We start from the raw sequence: 21,698 nt of genomic DNA, 5'->3' as shown, positions 1-21,698 counted from the left end.
CCAAATGCCAGATGTTACCTGAGAAGGGAAATAGACTGTCAACCATTGTGTCTTCCAGTGTGTTGAGACACCTGTGGCTGGAACTCTTTCCTTTTTTTTTTTTTTTCCTTTCCCTTTCCCCCCTCCTTTTTCTTTCAGACTGTTAACTGTTTTCCTGTCCTCTTCCCCTCCACTCTTTCCTGGTTTTGTCTGTTAAAGGACTCTGGAAAAGTGGTAGTAGTAGTAATCTCTCTGTGCAAGCCATACTTGCCGATTGCCATTTGTTGTGTATAAAATCTGTGACCTTGTGTGGTGTTAAACACAATAAAGTATCTTTGCTACTTGGAGGTAGTGTAGTGAATGCCACAGAAATGAGACATTCATAATAATCCTTGTGATTCTGTTATCTGGTAAAAATATAAAAAGAGATCTTTTGTTTCCAGCTTAATTTACTTTGGTGGGGTAGGAGGACACATGCACAATCCAAGTTACAATATTTGTTCCAAAAATAGATGTGTGGTATTTGGATGTGTTACTAGGGTGTGGCGCTCTGTAACACTGTTGTGTGTTTGAGACTCAACTTTAGCTGAACAACAGCAGTGAGGTGGAGAAGTTCTAACTCCTGTAGCCTGTGTAGTTGTTTTTTGGGGTTTTTTTCCAATTCATGGAAGTCTTGCAGTTAGTCATTGTTAGTACTTTCCTGGAAGACATACAGCTCTTGGTTTGATAACCCTTGAGATAAAACCAAGGCACTGCTCTTGCCTGGTTCTGTTCTCTCTGTTACCTCTCTTGCTGAAACAGCCAAAGTTAGATTCTGAATTTTATACACTGGAGAGCACCTCACTGTCTTTCCCTCTGCCCCAGAAGTTTAGATGCATTGTTACTGTTCGAATCTTGCTGAACAAGATTCCAAGCTATTACTGCTGCCATTCTACTTGATGTCCCAGCAAGAAGTGGTAATAGGGCTACAAAGCCTTTCTGTTAAATGAAAGCACTTAGAAAAACACTCAAGGGTTTTTTGAATGTGGAATGAGTCTTGTCTGTGGGAATTGGGGTACATAGAAATAAACTAATAAAAGTAAGTGTCTTTTTGCTTAATAGGAAAAGAGGAATCGTAACTTCTTGGCAGAAAGAGTGACAGAACATTTTAGAACTGTCAAGGCTGCTGATACTCAAGTTGTAATCTTAGTTACAACAATCTGGGTTTCTGTTCTTGTCATTAGATGTTATCAATAACAATTTCAGTAAATATGGTCCTTAGCTGGAAGCGTACCCTTCCTTTTTTTGAGAAATCATTGAATTTCTCGTGTGTGTCTCTTCTCATTTCTGGTGTAGGATCACTGAAAGGAAGGGAAAAACTATCTTCCATAAATCTTTTTGTAGAGTTGTGTTTATGTAGGGTGGTTGTGCTGGTTCAAAAAAAAAAAAAAATTCCACCCGAGGCTTAAATTCTTTTTCCAAAGCTGGATCTTGGTGGTAATTTCCTGCTCTTCCCTGGTGAGGTGGGCTGACCTTGGCCAGCTGCTTTTTATCTCTTCTTCTTCAATGGGACAGAGAAAAAAATAGTAAGAAAAAGCTCAATGACTGTGACAAAGACCCAGGCATCACTTACTAGTTATTGTCATGAGTAAACCAGACCTGAGTGGAGAAGATGAAATTTACTGCCAGTTAAAGTAGATGTGAATGCTGAGGAAGGTGGACAAAAATCAAGAGATCTGCCCGTGACAATGGGTGTTGGGTGGGGTTTCCCTGAATGATGATGGTCCACCCTTTTCCCCCGTGGCAGCCCGGGAGCTGTGCAGCTCCTGGCTCTTCAGGACTCCTCCCAGGTCTGGGTGTTTGTTGGTGTCTGGCACTTCCAGACGCGCTCTCTGTCCCTGGGGGAAGTTGTTTAATGTCCCTAATTGCGGATGGCTACCTGAGTGACAGGCACGAGGCACCAGCTTGTTTCTCAGCCCTGAGGCAGAAAGGTGTTTTCCGTGTTTTCCCTGCCTGTGTTTGGCATAGATTAGCTGGAGCTGGGCTATGGGATCAGGTGACTAATCACCTATAAGCCCACTAATTAAGCAATGGGGTAGGATAATGGCATGGTACAGCTTACTGGTGACATGCTGGGCGGGCAGCTTAGCCCCAGTGAGGAGCTCCAGGGACCCTGATCCTATGGAGTGTCACATGGCAGTGGGAAACACCCGTTCCGTGGAGGACAGGTCAAATTTCTTCCTTGGATGACTAAGAAATAATTGGGCACAAAGTTATTTTGGGGAAAATAGTCCTTGGATTAATCCTTTAACAATTTTTAAGAAAAGTATTTAAACAAGCCCTCACTGTAATTGATCCCTGGCTTAATCCATGAGGAGCTAAATGGGAATTTGTGACCCAGAATCCTGCAGTGGCTCTTCCCCAAGCGTGGCTGGACCTGGGGGATACTCCTGCTTTCACAGATAACACCAGGCCTCAATAATCCTGACATTTAAAAGGGGAAAAGATTTTTTTCTTTATCAGCCAGTTGAAATTGGAAATTGCAGGGGGAGCTGAGGAAGCTCTGGGAAAGGCGGCATTAAAAATACTGTGTTATTATTCTTCAGAAAAGGCTTTATGTTGCAAAAGCATGTCTTAGACAAAGACCTAGAATTCCACTTGCTGTTTCTTTGTGTTTAAATTGAGAAAGTAGTACATGCAGAATCAAGGATGTGTGTGTTTTTCACAATAGTAACATTTGTCTTGTTGCTGCTTTGACAAGAGCAAGGGCGGTTGCTGGAGGTGAGACACAGCAGGGCTGCAGTGCTCCAGGTGGCACAGGAAGAGGTCTTGGGGAAGGAGCTGCTGCCCAGGCACTGGCACTGTGCAGACTTACAGCATTGGTTTGATTCCTGCCATCTCCTTGGTTTGTCCCCACAGGCGTCACTTAAACGCTTCCTGGCTTCCTAGGTGCTGGAGTTGGGATAAACCCCTTGTTATTTGGTCTTGTGAAGGGGTAGGTGTTGAGCACTTTTGCTGTAGGTGGGAATGAAGGGGGTTTTGGTTTCAGCAGGGATGTGGTGGTGGAAATGTTCTTTGGAAAAGCTGAAAGAAATGACGCAATTTAGTGTGTGACTTGATGATCTGAGGGAGAGATGAGCTTGTGGATGTGGCTTCAGCAGAGAAAAGTGAGAACAAATTATGCTGGAACCCAGATGAAGTACATGTGTCTTATTTTCAGCTGAGTTATTAGTGAGATCAAGATGTGGCATGTTGAGCAGATAATGCAGGTCTTCATATCACTAATGTAAAACTGCTGGAAGGTTTTCTTTAAAAATGCAAAAACAAGCAAAAAGAGACCTTCAACAAAATCCATCAACAAAGGTATTAATTCAGTGACATTAAATAAAAACCCCCGAAAGCTCTGTTTTTCTACTGTCTGAAATGAATCAGATGCTTGGCCACTGTATAGGGAGACCAGGTAAACCAACTGCATTGATTTCAACCAAACAAATACATGAAACTATTAAATAAAGTGAACTGTTACAGCTTACTTGAGCAGGCTTGGTTTGAAGAAAACAGCATTTTTAAAGACAAGAACTAAACAGCTGTGGAAATGTTTGACTTTCCCAGTTTTGCTTTCCATTTTCCATTTTGCTTGTTTAATTTTTTTTTAATTTTTTTTTTTTTTATTTTGGCTGACCACAAAATAAAATAAAAAAAATAGAGGGTTTCTTCCTGAGCTGTGTTTTGATGGGAGTGTCTTAGACTTCCTGGGGAAGGGGCTAAACGCAGGGCTGGTGTCAATCTCCTCTGTGCCATCAGGTGTGTATTTAGCAGGATAATACACCAGTGAGATGGAAACATCATCAGGCTGCTTTGGTATCCTCTGTTTGCCGGCTTGCATTTTGCTGGAGAATCCCGTAAAGCCTTGGGCCCTGCTGGTGATTGTCATGGTTTTCAGGGCTCCTGGCATACACATGCATAATGCATGCACGGGGTGCAGGTGACAGTGAGAGACGGGGTTCTGAGTAGGGATTGCAGAAAGACTAATAGGTTTAAGGAAATAGCATTTTTTGCCACTTTTAAATAATTTGGTTTCTTTTATTTTAAAAATGTCTGACAGTTTTTTGCGTAGCACAAAGCACTTTATATTCTAGGTCTTACCGCCCAGATAACTGCTGTTCTCTCTTTCCCCTTCTGAATTTACCACTAGCTCTGTCATGTGGTATAACATGGGTTATAACAAGGTTTTATGAACACCTGCTTTGCATTGTTTGGTGTCTTCTCCTTTTTCTTTTTTTTTTTCTTCTTTTTAGTAAAATCCCCACAAGCCTTGCTGAAAAATACAGAGAGTAGAGTATCGATCGGCTTCCAAACAGGTGTCTGGGAGCTGCCTTGCCAGGGTGTACTGAGGAGCTGGAATTTGTCTGACAGCTTTTGGGGAAGGGCCTGTCTTTGCCCTGAAAATAAGACCCATGTCTCTCATGGCAGTGTGGGCTGTGGATTTTGGTTTACTTACAAAATTCAGACCAGTTTATAAGGGAGGATTGAGTTTGCTACAAGCAACTGCAGCAGCTTGCAACCTCTTCCAGTCAGGGCTAGGGTAATGTTAGTCTAGAGGATCAGCCTTATCTGGGTTTTATTGTGTTGTTGCTCTGGTAACAGCAAGTCTTACATCTTTATTATATAAAGGAAGCAGGGATATTTTATTTTACTCTCTAGACTCCAATCAAAGGGAAATTTTGAGGTTTCTTTCTACCACATTTTTGCTGTTAGTGGAAAATGTGTACTTGCTCTGCAGAGAGCAGTTTCAGTCTAAAAGATCTTTTTTTTTTTTAACTTTGACAAATAAAGATCAGGACTTGCGAGAATACTTTGTGTCCATATTCTAAGTAAAACCTTAGGTTTTAATCCAATTTTAAAAAATTAGGAAAATTCTACAGGAAACTTGAGGTCAGGAAGAATTAAACCTTCTTAAGCACTTCGTATACACTCAATGCCACACTGTTTTATCAACTTCAATTCAGAAATTGTCTCCGACGCTTTTTAGTGTTTTGGAAATAGATCTTGCAGTGGCAGGGCAGCTGTTGGGAAAGTTGGTTGTACGGAGCTGTCATGGTGCTTTTCTGTGTCCCATTACAGAGTTATCTTGAGGCAGTGCTTGAGGTGTTCTCTTGGTCAAGTCAGACTTTTATTGTACAGGCTCTGAACATTGAAAAAACACAGATAATCAATTGGTAAAGAAGAGCAACTGTGATGCTGTGTTTGGTTTTGGGAGCTTCTCTGTGCATGCTGTTGCAATATACTAGTACCCCCCTTTGAATGGGCTTGGGTTTTGCTTGGGTTTTGCTGTATCCATCGAAAGGAAGGCATTTCTTTTTGCTGCTTCAGTTGAAATCCCTCTTGCGCAGTGTTTCTATTCAGAAAAACTGTAAAGCCTCATCAGAGGACTACTGCTGCGTCTGGATTCCGAAGCAGTTGATTTAGGTGTTCATGCGTTAGGATTTAGTACAGTTTTAGTAACTGTTTTACATCTAGTTTAATTTGATCTATAGTATTAAAATCAGAATGCTCAAATTAAGTGTTCATTGTTGTGTTTTGTTTTTCTTGCAGGGAAGTTATCCAGTGTGGGAAGATTTTATAAATAAAGCTGGGAAACTGCAGTCTCAGCTTCGGTAAGTTTTATGTTACACAGTCAAGATCCCCTACAGTTTCTTGGATGTGCAGGCATGAAGATTAAATGCAGCTCTTGCAAGGATAGTTTTCTAAGCAGGTCCATGTAAAATTGTGAATATATCTTAGTCAACACTTGCATGTAACTTTTTAAATACTACTACTGGTGTTTTAAGGTATTTAGGAAAATTCACAATATGCCACCAGCTGTACATAATAAATAAAAATGAGCTAAGTTTCATGGATTTTGATGAAAAATTTGAAAGATTATTGTTGTTCAGTAAAGAGACATTTGGAGTTAGGTCTGTGTTCCCTTTTTATTAGTGTAGAATACAGAGGGATTATGTTGGAAGAGGGTTCAAAATATATATATATATATATATATATATATATAAAAATCTTTGGTAGCCTTAACAGCATTTTCTTCTGACTTAAAAATGAAGGGAATTGCTTTGTTGGATCATACATTGGTGATTACTAAAACTTAAGGGTTTGGGTTATACTTTGAAAATGACATTCTGGATGTTTTAATATATTGCAGAATTAACACACTCAGACTAGAGGTAGAATTTGTTCATTTGTAAAATTCATTTCTGCTAATTCAAATATAAGCTCCATTTCTTCACAGCTCTCCCCAAACCAGAGTCTCCTATCTGCTTTACAAAGCACCAGTTTTTTTCCCCAGTAGCTGTAGTGTAACAGGCAGTCTGGTTTGTGGTTCTATGTTGCATTATGAACCATTCCCAAAGAAGCTGGGGGTTAGCTTCATTTGCCCTAAATAGCTGGAATATGCTGTTCTCCTGCACTGTGCCTAACATGCCACGCTTGCACGTGGCTCTTTTCCTTTTCCAGCAATCATGACACACTGAGTTTGGAAGATGCAGAGGAAGTAGAAAAAGAAGAGACATGGAGAACTTTCCTAGCCTTTTGTACTGTTCAAACACAGGCCTTCTGGGATGGCATGAGGCATAGTTTTGTTTATTTCCCAGTCCAGTGGTATTGCATTCAGTTAGTGCAGTGCCACAGGAACATGCAAGCAGGCAGCTTGAAAGCCTGTGTTCGAGGATTTGCTGTTTGTTTCTAGCAAATGTGAGCCTTTTGCTGCTGTTTCATTTCTGTGTGCTCTGATAAAGGACAGCAGATGTCATTTGAGCTGGAGCCAGGTCTTTCTGGATCTTGTTACTGGGGAAGTGGAACTTCGTTATTAGCAATATAATTAATAATTAACAACATAGCACATGAATAGCAGTGTGACCCACAGGTTTGGAAGATGAACATCACAAACAGCGTTAAGGAAAATTTTAGAAAAGATTTTCTGGGGCCCAATATTCCTAGCTAGCTGTTGGGGTGTTTGCCCTCCCTTTAATCTCCTGGGCATGTGGAGAGTCCTTATGCATTTGCTTGGTCCTCTCACGCCTGGGGTGTTTTTTTGTGTGTGTGTTCAAATCTTTTGTGCTGTCAGTAGGCCATTTACTATGCTGCCAGTTATGTCCTCTGTACCTTGAGCATATTTGGAGTGAGACTTGCATAAAATCTGACCTAATTAAGCAGTCCTGTGGTCTTTCTGGCCGAGGATCAGCTTCCCTGCAGGTCTGCTGGGTTTTTTGAGGCTAGCAAGGAGCTCTTGAAATGAAGTGAATATGATAGTCCCTGTTCAGGATTTTGCTTGAAAAGGCTGACTGACCCCATCAGGAGAGAAAATTTGAGTTACTGTTAAAAAAGATGTGCAGAAACAGAACCATGAGGTAACTGTGAAGAGGACACAACTGTGCTTTACCTGTAGAGCCCTGACCTACTTTCTCTTTAATTGGGTCAACCAGACTATAAACCTTCAGAAATCAGGACTGACCTGAGGTGTTCAGGGCTCTGGGGTGTGCTTATCTAGAACAGACACGTCTGGAAAATTGTAACTCACGTTTGCTATCCACTTGAGCACGTGTGGTCTGTGGGTGCTTTCCAAACGTGGGGGGAGATGGGGCTAGTGTGGTTGGCACTTTGGTTTGTGCAGTCTGAGGTTGCTGGTGTACCTCTCGGGAAGGGTCCTGTTGGGAGGAGCACTAGATCAGAAAGGGGTTTTGTTTATTTGGGGGTTTAGGGATTGGTGGTTTTTGTGGGTTTGAGTTGTTTTGTTTTTTTGTCTGATTTCCAAGAAATTTCCATTCCCTGTTTCAAGGGATGCTCATGCTCCCCACATGAAAAATGCAGGAAATTGTTTGTCAGGATCCTAGATTAAAGGAAGTTCTTGCACGTTTATTCTTAAAATATGAGTGTTCCCTGAAAATAGGAGTGGCTGTAATTTGTTCACTAATGGGTGAAGTATAATGTGTGTTAGATTTGTTTTTCATGTTTGACTGCTTAATATTAGTTCATCAGAGGAAATCAGCTAGAAGGAGGGTGGCTGTGCTCTTTTGAAACAGCACCTGTCCTGTGCAATTCTCAGCATGGAATTAGCGTGGCTGCCTCCAAGTCCATAGTGCTAACACAAAGCAAGGAAGGGATTAAGAAATGAAGGAGGGAAAAGACTAAGTTGAGATATAAAAGAGAATACTTTTTGTGGCCTCTGCAAGTTCACAGTGTTATTCTTTAGAAGCCTAAATGTTTTTGGCAGTAATTAAATAGGCATCAATGAGACACTGCTAATGTTTTGTTATCTGTATGCATTTCAGGACGACAGTAGTAGCAGCTGCTGCCTTTTTGGATGCCTTTCAGAAAGTGGCTGACATGGCTACTAATACACGTGGTAAGCAGATGTGTCAATATTGAGTTTAACAGAATGCTGTGTGGTTTATACCATTTGTCGTAATAAAAAGAAGTCTTAACTTGTTACATTGACAAGCAGATCTGTGAGACATCTGTTAGATGGACTTGAACTTTGAAAAAGTGGCACGTGAAAAAGGAAGTTGTCTTTACTGAAAAAAGAGCTGTAAACCTGTAATTTAAATGTGTCATCAATCATGTGAACACTTCTTAATTACCATTTGAATTATACGTTGATGAATAATATTTTAGAAAGCAAGATTTACAGAAATCTGTATTCACTGACGCTTCTGTACCTTGTGTAAATGTAAAAGACTTGATACTCAGCTGGAATAAATAACTGTAGGGCTTCTGGAGACAGAGCAGATACTGGCTGATGCTATGGTCTTTGGGGTCTGCCAGTAATGATGACAGTGACCTGTATTTATATCCTTGAGCAAAGACTTCGCTTGTCCTTCCCCCTTAAGTCTGACATTCTTGGTCAAACTGAATTTTCCTGGGCTGTGGGTTTCTCTGGGTAGCAGTGTCAGCTTATTGGTGAGTATGGAGAGCCAGAATAGTGCAGCTGGCATTCTTTCCAGACTGCTGAGTTGGAAGAAGACAAAAGGCTGCTTCTCTGTGATGCTGGATTGCCCAGTGACCAAGGCATTGTGTGCAGTGGTGTAGGGCATTCCCCATGGTCACTGTCCTTGGACTGCTGCTGAAGAGTAAATCCAGAGTGCAAATAAATCACTGCTGAGAGAGCAGCTCTTGGTCACCTCTAACCCTAAAGGTTTTGTAGCATTTTTTTAAAGTCCTAATGTGCTGGTGTCATTTGACTTGGAGAGTAAGGAAGTAATATTGCTGACATGAAGGGTGTTCATTCCCATTAGCAGAGTGCAAGCTCAGTCAGACTTCCCTTACTTTGGCTAGCAGGAGTAGTAGCAGCTGCTGGAGTGACTACCAAGTTATAGAATGACAAGAGAGAAGATTACTTCTTTTTCCTGTGTAAAACTAATATTTACATTCTGATAAGAAGTTCCTCATTATATGCATACCTACTGTAAATTGCAGGTTATCTGCTCACATAAAATAATAAATGTGACAGAAAGTGCATTAAACTAAGGACAAGACCCAAGGCAGAACTTAACTTGGATTTCTAACATGTCTTTCCTTCAAGCATGTTCGCTTCTCTTTCTTCTGCCTTCCCCAAAGGGAAGCAAAGTGAACTACCAAAATCCTTGAGACTTGTCTTTTAGCTATGTTGGCAAGCTTATAGGACTTCCATTGAGATACCAGAATGACTGAAACTTTCCCAGTCTCAAACAAAAATGGCTTGTGTGGGTATTTGAAGGGTATTTTACACTTTCTGCTGTGTAGTGTCTGGTCTCTTATCTCTTGGAGCACATCCTTTACAAAAGGAGCTCTGTGAATCCAGGCATGCCAAATTTGTATAGCTCCTCTGTTCTGTCTTCTGCCTTCTCTGGCTGAAAGGATAGAAGGGAATTTTGGTTTTATTTTTAGAAAGTGATGTTCTGGGCAATGAATCAAAACTCCAAGTTAGCTGGTGGTTCTGATCTGCCTCCCAACCCAACTTGCATTTGTGCCCATTCAAATTTATCTCTGAGGTTGCACCTTGGTCCTTTAACAAACACAGATCATTCTACCTTGCTGTGGACAGCAATAAACATCTGTCCCCAGGGAAGGTGATGGCAAAAATCCCCATGACTTAGGAGGGCACAATTCAGTAAAAAACATACTTTGCTGTCAGTATAAGGAATTCTATTCCAAAACTGAAACAGAGCAGACTTGCTATTTTTCTTCTCTGATGTAGGAATTTTAGCAGGCTCTCAGTTTTCCCTTTGAGGGGTTACCTAAAGTCAAAAATTCTTTCTTACATTTTGCCTGTTACTTACCCAGTTTATAAAATTATGTATCTGATTGTCTAATCAAGCATCTGGCTGTGTTTCACACTGTTTAGAGGGTTAACAGATAAACCAAAGTTTACAGTTAACAGATTAACTGAAGTCAGACAAGTAAGTTCATGTTCAGCTGCTGGGAATATAGAAGACTTTTGTAGCACTTGCCATGACAAAGGCAGGGAGGTTGGTCTATTTTACATCATGAGCCTGGTTTATTATTGCATGAGCTAAATACTTCTGTGAACTATCTGTATATAAAAATGCTGAAGCAGGTGCCTACGCTGGAGGAGCAGTGTTAGTTCCTTGTAGGATGACTGAAGTGTTGTCAAGCTGGGTGCTACCTTTCATTTGCAATTGCTTATAGTTCTACAGAAAGTGGCCTGTTATTTTAAGACTAGCTGATCTAGCTGATGAAAGTGTTTTATCAGTCAAAAGAAAAACTCCGGCTACTCTTTAATCAGTTTGCATCAGCATCAGCTTTGAATGAAGAAAAAGTATTTGTGTGGATATACATGTCCACAGACATGCAAGGGGAGACAATCTCCTTTCAGTCACCAAGTGTTCAAGAATGAGGGCTTATTTCCATCATTGCCAGTCTGTGTTCCAACTGGTATCTTTACCTTGTGTGCCATTACTGCTGTTCCCAAGCATTGTCTTTGCTTTTTAGGTGCATCGTTCTATCCATGCCATTTACTTCCTTCTAATCCTGCAGTGGTAGCGTTGTTAATCTTCTCATTCCCATCTGGAGCTCAGATACAAGGCATAATTGGACCTCTGCCTGTAGTAAAACCTATGATTGGATGAGTCAGATAACCTGCACTTTGCTGTATTTTTTTCCCTTTGTAGCTTCTGAAGTAGGAAAAGCCCTTAACATGAAGCACCTGATGTTTTGTAGTGACTCAGTACACAAATTAATTTCCCAACCATCTCATTTCAGCTTTTGCTTTCTCCTTTGGTGTCTCTCCATTTAGATGTGCATCAATCCAAAGTTGTCTCTTTTTTCCTCAGTTCAGTTCCCTTGGTTCAATGCTTTGATTTTAGCCTGACAAGGAAAAGTAGTTCTGATGTATGTATCACCAAAATGTTAGATTTTTGTAGGTCTGGTAATCTGAGAATCATGCTTTGAATGGGGGAGATTGTCAAGTTATTTTGCTAATTTAAAGTAAAACTAGCTGTATAGCAGCGTGTGCTGTTTTTGCTGGTATCAGAGATTTTTGAAAACAAAATTCCTTCAGATGTTTTGATTTTTAAGCTCTGACAAAATAGAGACATCTATGTAGCAGTTTCTGTTATTCAAGCTGCATCTGTTTGGCATACAGCCCAGCAGAACTCGGTAGTCTGCAGTGGGATCTGTATTATCTCTTACTATGATTATTAAAGAGAATGCTTACAAAATTTTAAATTAATGAGGTACTATAGGCTACCTTTAAATCCTTAATATACCTTAAATAGTGTAACAATAACTCTTGAATACCTTAAAAGTGAAGTGTCCTTTTGGGAAACTCATGAGTGTGCTCATGAGTTTTAGTTCAGGCTTTTCTTACATGGATTATTTCTTTCAATATTTGAGGTTCTGAATGTTTTTACCTACATCAATTCTAACTGAAGCATGGAAGAAATTAAAATCTAATTTAATTTAATTTCTATTCACCTGATCATTTGTGCAATAAAAATATATTCTCTTCTGGGCAAGAACTGCCCATCCCAAATACTGTATGTTTATATGTGATATATGTTTATATGTTGGCTTTCAACAGTATGTAAACGCGTGTAAATTGCTTTGCTTTTTGTATGCTAGTCATCTTCTGCCTTTGCTGCATTTGAATTTTTTTTGTAGATAAGTACTAGAGCTCAGGAACTTGAAAAAGTAGGTGTGAAAAGTAACTATCGTTCTTGTGGTATGAGGGAGATTAATGTGAAGATATGCATGCTTCTTCTGTATCTACTTAATACACCATCAGCAGCTTCTGTGGATAAAACCCTGCCCCAGTCTTGCCTACCCACATCTGCACAGGTGTAAGTTAAATTTTATGGGAAGATGATCTAAAAGCTTTGATTTACCCAAGCTTAAATTGATCTTCAAAGTGAGATTGTTAATGAGGCAGCTGATAGTCAAGTCTTGTGGTTTCTTGTTATTCATTCATATTGAAGGGTTTTGCATATACATAGGTGTGTTTGATATTAGCAGATTAGTTGAATCACTTCAAGAGGGTGTCAGTGTATCACACAACTTTCTCTGGCCAGTTGGATTCCATGGATTGTAGTGCTGTTTGAAGTTTCCTCTTGGCAAGTGCTACTAGAGGTACATTTTCCCTGCCTTTGGTAATTCTGGCATCTAGTACGTTTTCCATCTCTTGCATTTTACAGATGTCTGAGAGGATTTTAAGGTGATGCAGAGTTGCAGAAAATTCCACTTGAATGGGAGAACCTCTCTGCTGAACTGAAGGGTTTGAGATTGGGGAGGATACTGTGGATAGTCAGCCAGGGGCACTGAGTATATTTGGAAGCAAAACTCAGCCTGTGCCTGCATGGCATGCAGCTGCAGCATGGTACCAAAATCAGCGTAATAATTTTAATGTTACTCCTTCGATGGGCAGGATATATCAGTGTGGAAGAAGTGCTACATCAAAGTGCCTGGATTAAAGTGCTACATTTTTCAGGCCTCATTAAATTTCAACCGCACACAAAAATGTAAATATGGTTTGATACTTTCACTTACAAAATTAAATTTGATTAATATTTGTGAGTGTCTACGTCATGTAGCTCTTCTGTGGCACTATGCAGTGGCTGCTCTTCATGTTTAATAAGGCTGCTTAAAATGGTACCTTGCTGCAGATCAGTGCCCCTGGGCAGACTCTGCATCCATATTGCTCATGTAGTGTGTTAAATACCCCTTCAGACAATCGTTAGTCTGGGTGATCCATTTTTATTTTGGCCAGGATCTGTATTGTATGTATTGAAGTGGTTTTCCAAGGTGCCAAGCTGCACGAAGTGTCATGGGGCTGGAATTATCTATGATCTCCGAAATAAGTGTGCTTAGGCCTCCTGAACCAGTATCTCAGTCACTGCAAGTATTGCAGAGTGTGACCCAAGGTATGGTAAAGTCTTGGTGCTAGAACAAAATGTAATGGACAATACTGAAAGGTGTTTTTTATTGATCTATCTATTTTCATAAAAGGGGGAAAAAATGGAACAAAAGTGAAGCCCAGGAAGGAGAAAGACACTGTAGTCTACTGCAGTAGACCTAAAAGCTGTATAAGATTTTTGGAATAGAATGCTTTACTCCTGGCTATGGGCTGGGGATGTGTGATGGTAATGTGTGCCTCATTTCAGAGTGAAAACAAAGCTGGTCACAAGAGGAAAGGCATTCTCATTGTCCAATTCCTTTGTTTTTCTGACTCTTCTTTAATTTCGGGTTCTCATACTCAAGTAGCAAAACCTTTGTTTGAGCTTCCTGTTAGTTAAGATAAGACTTTGTAATAGGTCCTTATTTCTCCTGTGGAGTCTTTGAAGAAAAATAATACAGTCCAGACTTTTTCTTTCTGGATTTTCATATATAAAATAATCAGGAAGAGAAGTATTTAAATGAACCATTCAGTCTTCCATTATGTTTTCATGAAGATGATGCAAAACACTGGACCAAAATCAGAATCGTTGGCAGATAATTTTGAAGCTGGATGCATATTGCCTATCTATTGCATTTGGAGATATGGGACTTGGATATTCTGCTTTACAACAGCTGAAACTAAAATCACAAAGGCCATGCTTTGTTATTCACCATTTCCATGTTCCTGTCTTTCTCTAGACCAGCAGCAAATGTCTGTCAACAAGTGTGTTGTCCTGAGGACTCTGCTTCTGATGTGAGCCTATTTGCTAGAGCAATCAAAATGGGGAGAACATCTAAAATGCTCAAATGCAAGAGAAGTGGTTTGGTTATTAATGACTAGATTTTATACTTAGTGGCTTGAAAGGACTGTGCTGCAGGTAAAACATGGCCATTGTCTTTTCTTTGGGTGAGTGCAAGCATTGCAGCATTAAAAATATTATTAATTTATGCCTTACTTATTTTATTTGAGGTCAAGACAAAATCTGGCTCAGGGTCTTTGACAACATTTGTGCTGATCTGTCCTTACCTAAGGAGAAATATTCAGGGCAATAGACAAGAATAATTGCTATAATAACTTAGGTAGTCAGATGCCCCTTGGTATAGTGCAGAAAGTGACAGAAAAGTGGAGTTTACATTTGCCCTACAACCCAGTATTTGTTTGAGTTTGCTAAGGTGCTTACTAAGAGACTGAGATATTGTTAGGAAAGGGAGTAAAGCTGCCGGGTGATTGTGTGTGCTCAATAGAAAATTTGAACAGAGGACCAGCTTCTACTAGGAAGAAAAAAAAAAAAAGGTGAGGGAAGAAGAAGCAAACAAGTTTCTTTAGTACTTTGTCCAAGGAGTGGGCTGGTTTGTTAAGATAGGAGTGGCTGGACTTCTTTCACATGACTGAATATAAGTCTGCTCACTATCATCTGAAATTGAAATCTTTGGGAGTGTGGAGAGGGGGAACAGTTAAGAGTTAATTTTTCATACACTTGGTCATGGTTCTTTCTCCTTACCTTTACAGCTATGTTGCTTTTAGAGGGGTAGACTATTAGATCCTGTTTTTTCTGCAGGCTTGGAATGGATGTATTGGCTGTTGTTTCCAGCTATATGATGAATTTATATCCCTGTGGGCGTCTTCACGCAGAGCCACCTACACTTCTTTACAGCTACAAAAACAGTGTTTAGTTTCTCAATCTTGGCAACAAACCAAACTTTTAATGTCTTAAACATCCATTTTGGGAAGTAATGAGGATAAATCATAAGTGGCTCTAGGATTTCCTTCAGATAATTTATTAGTTTAGAATCAAAGATGCAAAAGCATCCTTTTGATGGTGGGATGTGGATTTGAAAGTGGAGGCTGAGGTTTTGGCTGGTGGTTGGTTTTCCCAGTGTATCACATGTTTCTGTGGTAGGAGATCCCCTTTCAGGCTAATTCAGGCAGCCTTTTGATGTGATAAATTGCTAGTTGGCACATAGTTACAATCTTGTAGTAATCACTACAAGAGAGTTGTTGCAGCTCTTAGTTATTTATTTTTAATCTGTCACCAGTTGGGTAGCAAAGGTAGTTGAAGATCTGTTCACATTGAGTTTTATTTAGTATATTTTTTCATTTGCCATATGAGAGAAAGAGAAGTTCTGTGTGGTGTGGGAGGGGAATTCGAAAATCAGTTCAGACTAAGCAAGGTTTCTGTGAAGTAGGGTAGAGCTTCTTTCTTCATGGACCTTGCCCATAACAACCTGTGGAGACTGCAGAGCAGTTGCTGAGCTTCTTTGGCCTCATGCTTTGTGCACCTTGCAGCTGCTTGGAAATGCAATTTGGGGGTTGTCCTTTTGTTGGTCACTTCAGTGGTGAATTCCAGGAAGTGTTGAAATATCAGATTTGTTGCTGTCAGCTGGCTTCTTGCAAACTCACCAGACCTCTAGGGGTGTGAGTGTGGACCTGACCTCACCTCATTGCACCCCAGTCCACATGTCCTTAAACCACCTGTGAAGTTCCTTTGTATCAGCGAAGCAATTTGTGCTAAGGCCGTGATACAAAATGCATGCTTTCACTTGGGTGTCTTCTCCAATTCCCTCAGTCTATTCCTACCCTGGCTGGACAAAAACTGTGTTTGTTTCCAATGACATAAGAGGGCTATACAAGAAGTGAAAGAAATTACAACCTGCAGAAGACTAATTTCGAGTGGAGTGTCCATAACAATGGGCTCAGTCTTATCATTAACAAAAGTAGTAACAAAAGTAATTTTCAGAAGTAGCAGTGACATTTGCATTGTCTAACAGGTTTTTGTTTTTTTGGTTTTTTTGTTTTTTGCTCTCCACAATTCAGGCTGCCTCCCAGAAGGATGCTCTTCCACACATTTTCATAGGTGTCAGGACTGTTCACTCTGTGTGTGTCCATGCAAACTACTGTTCTACTGCCAGGTGATTTACTTGGCAGTATGATTCATCTCATGTTTGCATACCTGCTGCTTCTTGGGAAGCAGTGCATGTTCATGGTAATAATGAGGTCTTTCTTAAAAATAGACCAGCTTCCTTCATTTTCTTGTCCTTCTGTTTGCTTGATGATTTGTTGGGTGTTGCCAGCACAAATGTTTGTCCCTGTTGCTGTGCAAGCTGTTCACCCCTTCCCTCCTCCTTTCATGTTAGTTTTCTTCAGTGAAGCAGTTTCCTGCTCTTTTCTTCCCTGGTTCATGTTGTAAAACCTGCCCTGTTCAGGCTTATGGGCTCATTGAGAGAGGTGCGGAAGAGTCCCCAATGGTTCTTAAATTTCAGTAGAAAATTAAGGTCTGCCTGAGACACAAAGTGCATGGTGCTGTGTGTCTTCCTCTTCCACTCTCATGCATGATGGAGTCCAACCTGTAGAACTACTTCTGAAAAGTTAAAATAATATAATTACCTCACTGTTTCATTTCAGGGGTCAGAGTTCTCCCTCTTGTCTTTGTGTTTTCTACAACAGTTTTTTCCTACAAATTAATCTGTGACCTGCCTTCCATTCAGGTTGTTTTTTTGGACAGGGTGGAGAAGGAAAGGAAGATGGGCTGTTTCCAAAGGAGTCCTGGGTTGTGACCTGACAGTACTTCCTGTAAAATGCTTGGACTCTCTGTACTTACATACATGCTTAAATCTTCCTACTGCTTGCAGCTGGTGCTTGTTTTGTTGTTTTCATATGGGCTTCTTACGTGTAAAAATTAGTATGTTTTCCAGTCTAATGAAGCCATTGAAAAATGCTACCTCCTTTCCAGCAGTCATCCCAACTCAGACTTTGTGGAAACCCCTTCAAAACTAGGAGCAGTGGCAATTGTGTGCATGGGCACGTTCATCCGCAGTGTCGTGGGGTAGAAGAGGTCTGAGTTTGTACAATCAGCCCCTGCAATTGTTGTGAAATTCTCCTCTCCTGCAGCATTTATTACTATGTAAAATTGAAATCTGCATGATTTCCTGCTGTGAGCGCTTGTGCCGAGGGACTGGTTTCTATAGTAACTACTATCAAGGAGCTGGCTGGGACTTCAGTTTGGAGCTGTATTTGAGCCTGCTTTGCAGTTCCGATGCAACCCTGTGTGAGTACTTGATGGATGACAAGCAGTCAGGTTTGTGGCTGCCATTACTACAGTAGTAGTGCTGTGCACCCTGCCATGTACACTGAGACCTAAAAATAGGCATTCTGCAAAATGGAGCTGGAGGTGGGGAGGGGCGATGTTTTTTCCTCTAATAACAGTCCCCTCTGTTGGCGGAGATGCCAAATGGAAACACTGGAGAATACATCAATGAGTGTTTGTCCTGGAGTCACTTTAGCCCACCCCAAAGAGAAAGATATGCCTGGGAATTGGGTCCATTTTCTCCCAAGAGTAACAGCCATTGGTATTGCCACTATTCTGTTTTGAAGCAGAGCTGGTGTTTGTTCTGCTGAGCATGATAAATAGCATGGTAAATGTGTTTTCATCTGCAGGACCAGATTCTTCTCTTACTTAGGCCCAGATACACTTGCTTAATGTATTTAGTTTTGCAGGGTTAATCAGGTGTTGGAGTGTTGAAGCTTGGCTTGTAGAGACTCTAGGCTTTCAGTGTGTCAGGCAATATGCAAAGCCTGGTTTGCACCATTTGCAGTTAGTCCAGAAAGGTGTTGTGGGGTCAGGTACATGAAAATAGAACTGAATCTTCTGTTTAGGGTCACTTTAAAAACTTGAATTATGTGATGGAGTTGAGAAAGGAATGGAGAACAGTGCTTGCTGTCAAGACAGGTCCTCTGAGTACAAAAACTGGACTTGGGCAGGCAACAATGGTTTGGTCTGTTTTTTCCGCACCGCAGTGGTTTCCCAAATTGTGATGAGGTCAAGCCTGAAATCTAAAGTAAACTTGGGGCATTGATGAAATAGTCTAAAATGTGAAGATGTCATTTTGTATGACTGAAGGTTGTTTTTCCTGGCTGTACTAGAAAATGAGATATATATCAGATGTGCTTCTCTTACAAGCCCTCTCCCTCCAGAAGCCAAGCATCTCTGAGGAGAGGATGAAGTTGTATGTCCTATGTACCTGTAGACATGGATGTGTGTTTACACACAAGGAGTGCCATTTGCTCAGCCAGCTGAAGGGGAGCCTTGACTTGGACACCCTCAGAGCAGCCTCTTACTCATTTGGTATTTAGGAGCAGGCTGAGGAAAGTGAGTGTGGAGAGCAAGAAATCTATGGTGGACAAAGAGGAGCTGGGTGTGTTGTGCTGAGAATATTTAGGGGACATCTGGTACATATCCATGAAGAAGCAAGGGATTTTATTTAAAAAAAGAAAATCTATTCAGACAGGTAATCTTTTATATTCACTGTTTACGTATGCAAGCCCATAGTAAAAGTATTACAGTGATTTAAAAAACCAGATAAATTACTGGATTAAACTATTTGCGTCAAGGGAGTAATGATGCATTTGAATAATCTTGAGATAATTTGGCACTGAGATATGACCAGATTACAGTTTGAGAAGTAAGATTGGAAACTATCATTTAAGAATATAATGACTCATGTTGCTGAGAAATCATCTTCTCCTTTGTCCTTGTGTAGAAGTAAAAAAGTCTCCTTTCTTTGAAGCAAGTACTAAGCAAAGTGCTGAATTGGGAATCTTTGAGTATGACTTGTTATATTTAGACAACATAGTGATGGAAGTCCAGAATGTTGAGTTGTTATAAATAAATTAAATCCAAAGTACATTTAGTAAATACTTAAAAGTGCATATTGTGATGGATTATCTCAGTTTTTAAGTGCTTGTTTATTTTCTGCTAGTTTGCAAAATCACTGTAGTCCAATAGAGCACATTTCCATTGGATGCTGTTATGGCTGAGTATCCATTTGAAGTTTAGGTTGTCTTGCATGGAGAATAGCAGCTCTGTGTGAGTGTTAGTCACTTCGGTTCAAAGGTAAAGAGTTCATATGTAGCTCTTCTGGAGCTGCTGCAGAAGCAGGAGCCTTGGAAATGAATATAGTCAAGGGAATGTTTTAGCTATTAAACTGAAATGTAGCTTGCTGCTGAGGAAATGAGTGTTGTCATTGAGTGTGTACAGTGGTGCAAAGCCCTCCCCAGACTGTTGGGTTCAAGTGCACAATGTGTGCTCAGGACAGATAATTGATTTAGATGAACAGATTTTAATCTTTCATTGTAAGCTTGAGGCCAGCTTCACTCAGAGCTATAAGCTTCATTTTTCTCAAGCTGCACTTTCGCAAGTGTTTTAGCTGTGCTCTCTAAGTGGCTGCCTGTTTTGAGAGACTCTTTGTTCTTCACAACATGTTTTCTTTGTTGGCAACCTTACTAATTTAACATGGCTTTCAAGATCAGGAGTGGGAGATAAAGCCTTGTTCATGTATGTTCCCAGCTAGGGTGAAAGTACTAAATTTGTGGCGTGCATCTATAGAGACCATGAAGAAGCTGGTTGAGATGTTACTTTAGGGTGACTATGCACAGTGTAATTAAGCTTAAAGTTTAGATCTGAGTATTTTAAAGCAAATGTACTTGTTAGAATAAAGGTTTCTTATTAAGGCTTTATATTAGGGTTCATGGGGTCTCTCTCAGGAAAAGAGCTAATGCCTTCAGAGTAGCATACAACCACCCATCTGTCCATCTTGAATATTGCTAAGGGATTTTTGAGCCTAAGTGGCAAACAGTCTGTCCTGTCCTCTTAGGTTGGTTAATGAAGACTGTTGCCTAATGTTTAAATTGGTCTGAATTTCAGCCTCTTTGGAGTTCAGTTTTTGAGGTCATGATGGTCATGGATAAAGCAATGTATGTTTTCTTGTTAATGCTTAACTTTTGTTTAGTTCAAGTTAGTCAAAATTTGTGGGTTTTTTTTGTTTTTTTTTTTTTTCCTAAAAGGAAGCTGAACTCAAAATTTGTGCCCTCTAGGTGTACCCATAAGGTGAAAGATGTATAAATAGCTTTCTTTAAGAGAAAAGGTCTCTTAGATGAAACATATTCAACATATAAAAAGCTTCTTGTGACCAAAGGGAGTAAGCATTAAAGATTGATGATGCAGCTTTAAATTGCATGGAAACAAACTGGGGCAAGTCAGTTCATTTTACCTTTGATTCACTGCTTCCAGCCGTTAGCAAAGGTTGAAGGGATGCAAGGCAAACAGGAGTCTCTTCCTTTGGCTTTTACTTGTTATGGCATATTTTTGCCTCAAACAATAGTTTCAGTAACTGGATGTGCAAAATATAGAATTTATAAAATTTATGATTTTATTTTTTTGTTTTTGAAAAGCAAGTGATACAATAACAGCAATTTACATAATTGCAGTGATTTCTAGTTAAAGGGAGATGTAGTTGTGTTTAAAGGAAGAATGAAGTAAAGACTTCCAAGAATAATCCTGGATTGTAGAGGTTTCAACATCCCCTGGGCTGGAGATGTGAAGTGGTAGTTTGACCCCAAGACTTCGATGTCAGGCACATCTATTTTGTATGACCTATCTATAGCAATGAGAATTTCTTTTGGTCTTAAGATGTGCAAAGTTTGTTCAAGTTACTTGGAGATCTTGAGTGAAATCCTTTGGAGATCAGTGTCAGATGCCATGTCAATCCTGCAGAGCGACTGCATTAAAAATGAAGGGTCTGTATTTCCCGATACCCAATTCCTTCAGTAATGTTATTTAGGATCCTAGCTGTGGTGCTTTGCATGCCCAGAACTATCCCAAAGCATTACTGGGACTGGACAGGTGGATACAGGTGGATAACTGTTTACAGGATCCAGGGGCAGCTATAGTTTCACCCTCCTCCTACTTTCTTTTTCTTTTCCTTTTTAAAAAGGAAGTCTGGGATAACTTGTTTTCTGGTGTTTCGTGGCTCTGTCTGGATTTCCTTCTCTGTTTCACTTAGTTCTGCTTTGCAGAGGGCATTGTTTGTTATTTTTAGAAAGAGGCTTACCTGTGGTTTTTTGTTTTCAACTTCTGTGGGTTTCTATGCTTTTTCCTTTGTGACTATGGCCCTGCATGTTTCCTGCAGCATTTTCAGTATATTTGCATTAAGATGGAAGATTTGGAAATACGTATGTAGATCAGCCTCATTTTGCAAGAGGATTGGTAATAGCAAGAGATGAGGAAAATGCAGTATTGATTGGTTGAATAGGATTAGTCGTAGCTGAAGTTATGCTGCTCTTCTCTTGATCCCTGAAAACTTCACGTGCTCTTCTTGCAGCACATACAGACCTTTCTCAGTGGTTGCAGAGGAAGGCTTAAGGCAGACAAACTCGTTTCTGCCATGTAAAGAAGGTGTCAAACTAGACAATCCTGAAAGCCTTGTTTTTAAGGCTCTACTTCCCTGGCCATATTAGTTCAGGGTTTAATTACACAATAATAAGA

At 40.2% G+C, this 21,698-nt stretch overlaps 1 protein-coding gene across 12 annotated transcripts in view; it reads left to right on the top strand.

The window, feature by feature from the left end:
- Positions 1-21,698, top strand: part of MTSS1 (MTSS I-BAR domain containing 1) — a 123,688-nt gene that overhangs the window by 11,316 nt on the left and 90,674 nt on the right. For all 12 annotated transcript variants that reach the window (XM_062503927.1, XM_062503856.1, XM_062503889.1 and 9 more), the window contains exons 2-3: positions 5,554-5,615; positions 8,280-8,353. In XM_062503927.1, the coding sequence (XP_062359911.1) occupies positions 5,554-5,615; positions 8,280-8,353 (136 nt within the window). The remainder of the gene's footprint in view (positions 1-5,553; positions 5,616-8,279; positions 8,354-21,698) is intronic.

The sequence above is a fragment of the Cinclus cinclus genome, chromosome 1 (assembly GCF_963662255.1).
Source record: "Cinclus cinclus chromosome 1, bCinCin1.1, whole genome shotgun sequence".
NCBI classification, from domain to species: Eukaryota; Metazoa; Chordata; class Aves; order Passeriformes; family Cinclidae; genus Cinclus; species Cinclus cinclus.
The sequence above is the reverse complement of the archived record's forward strand: the minus strand, read 5'-3'. Positions and strand labels throughout refer to the sequence as shown.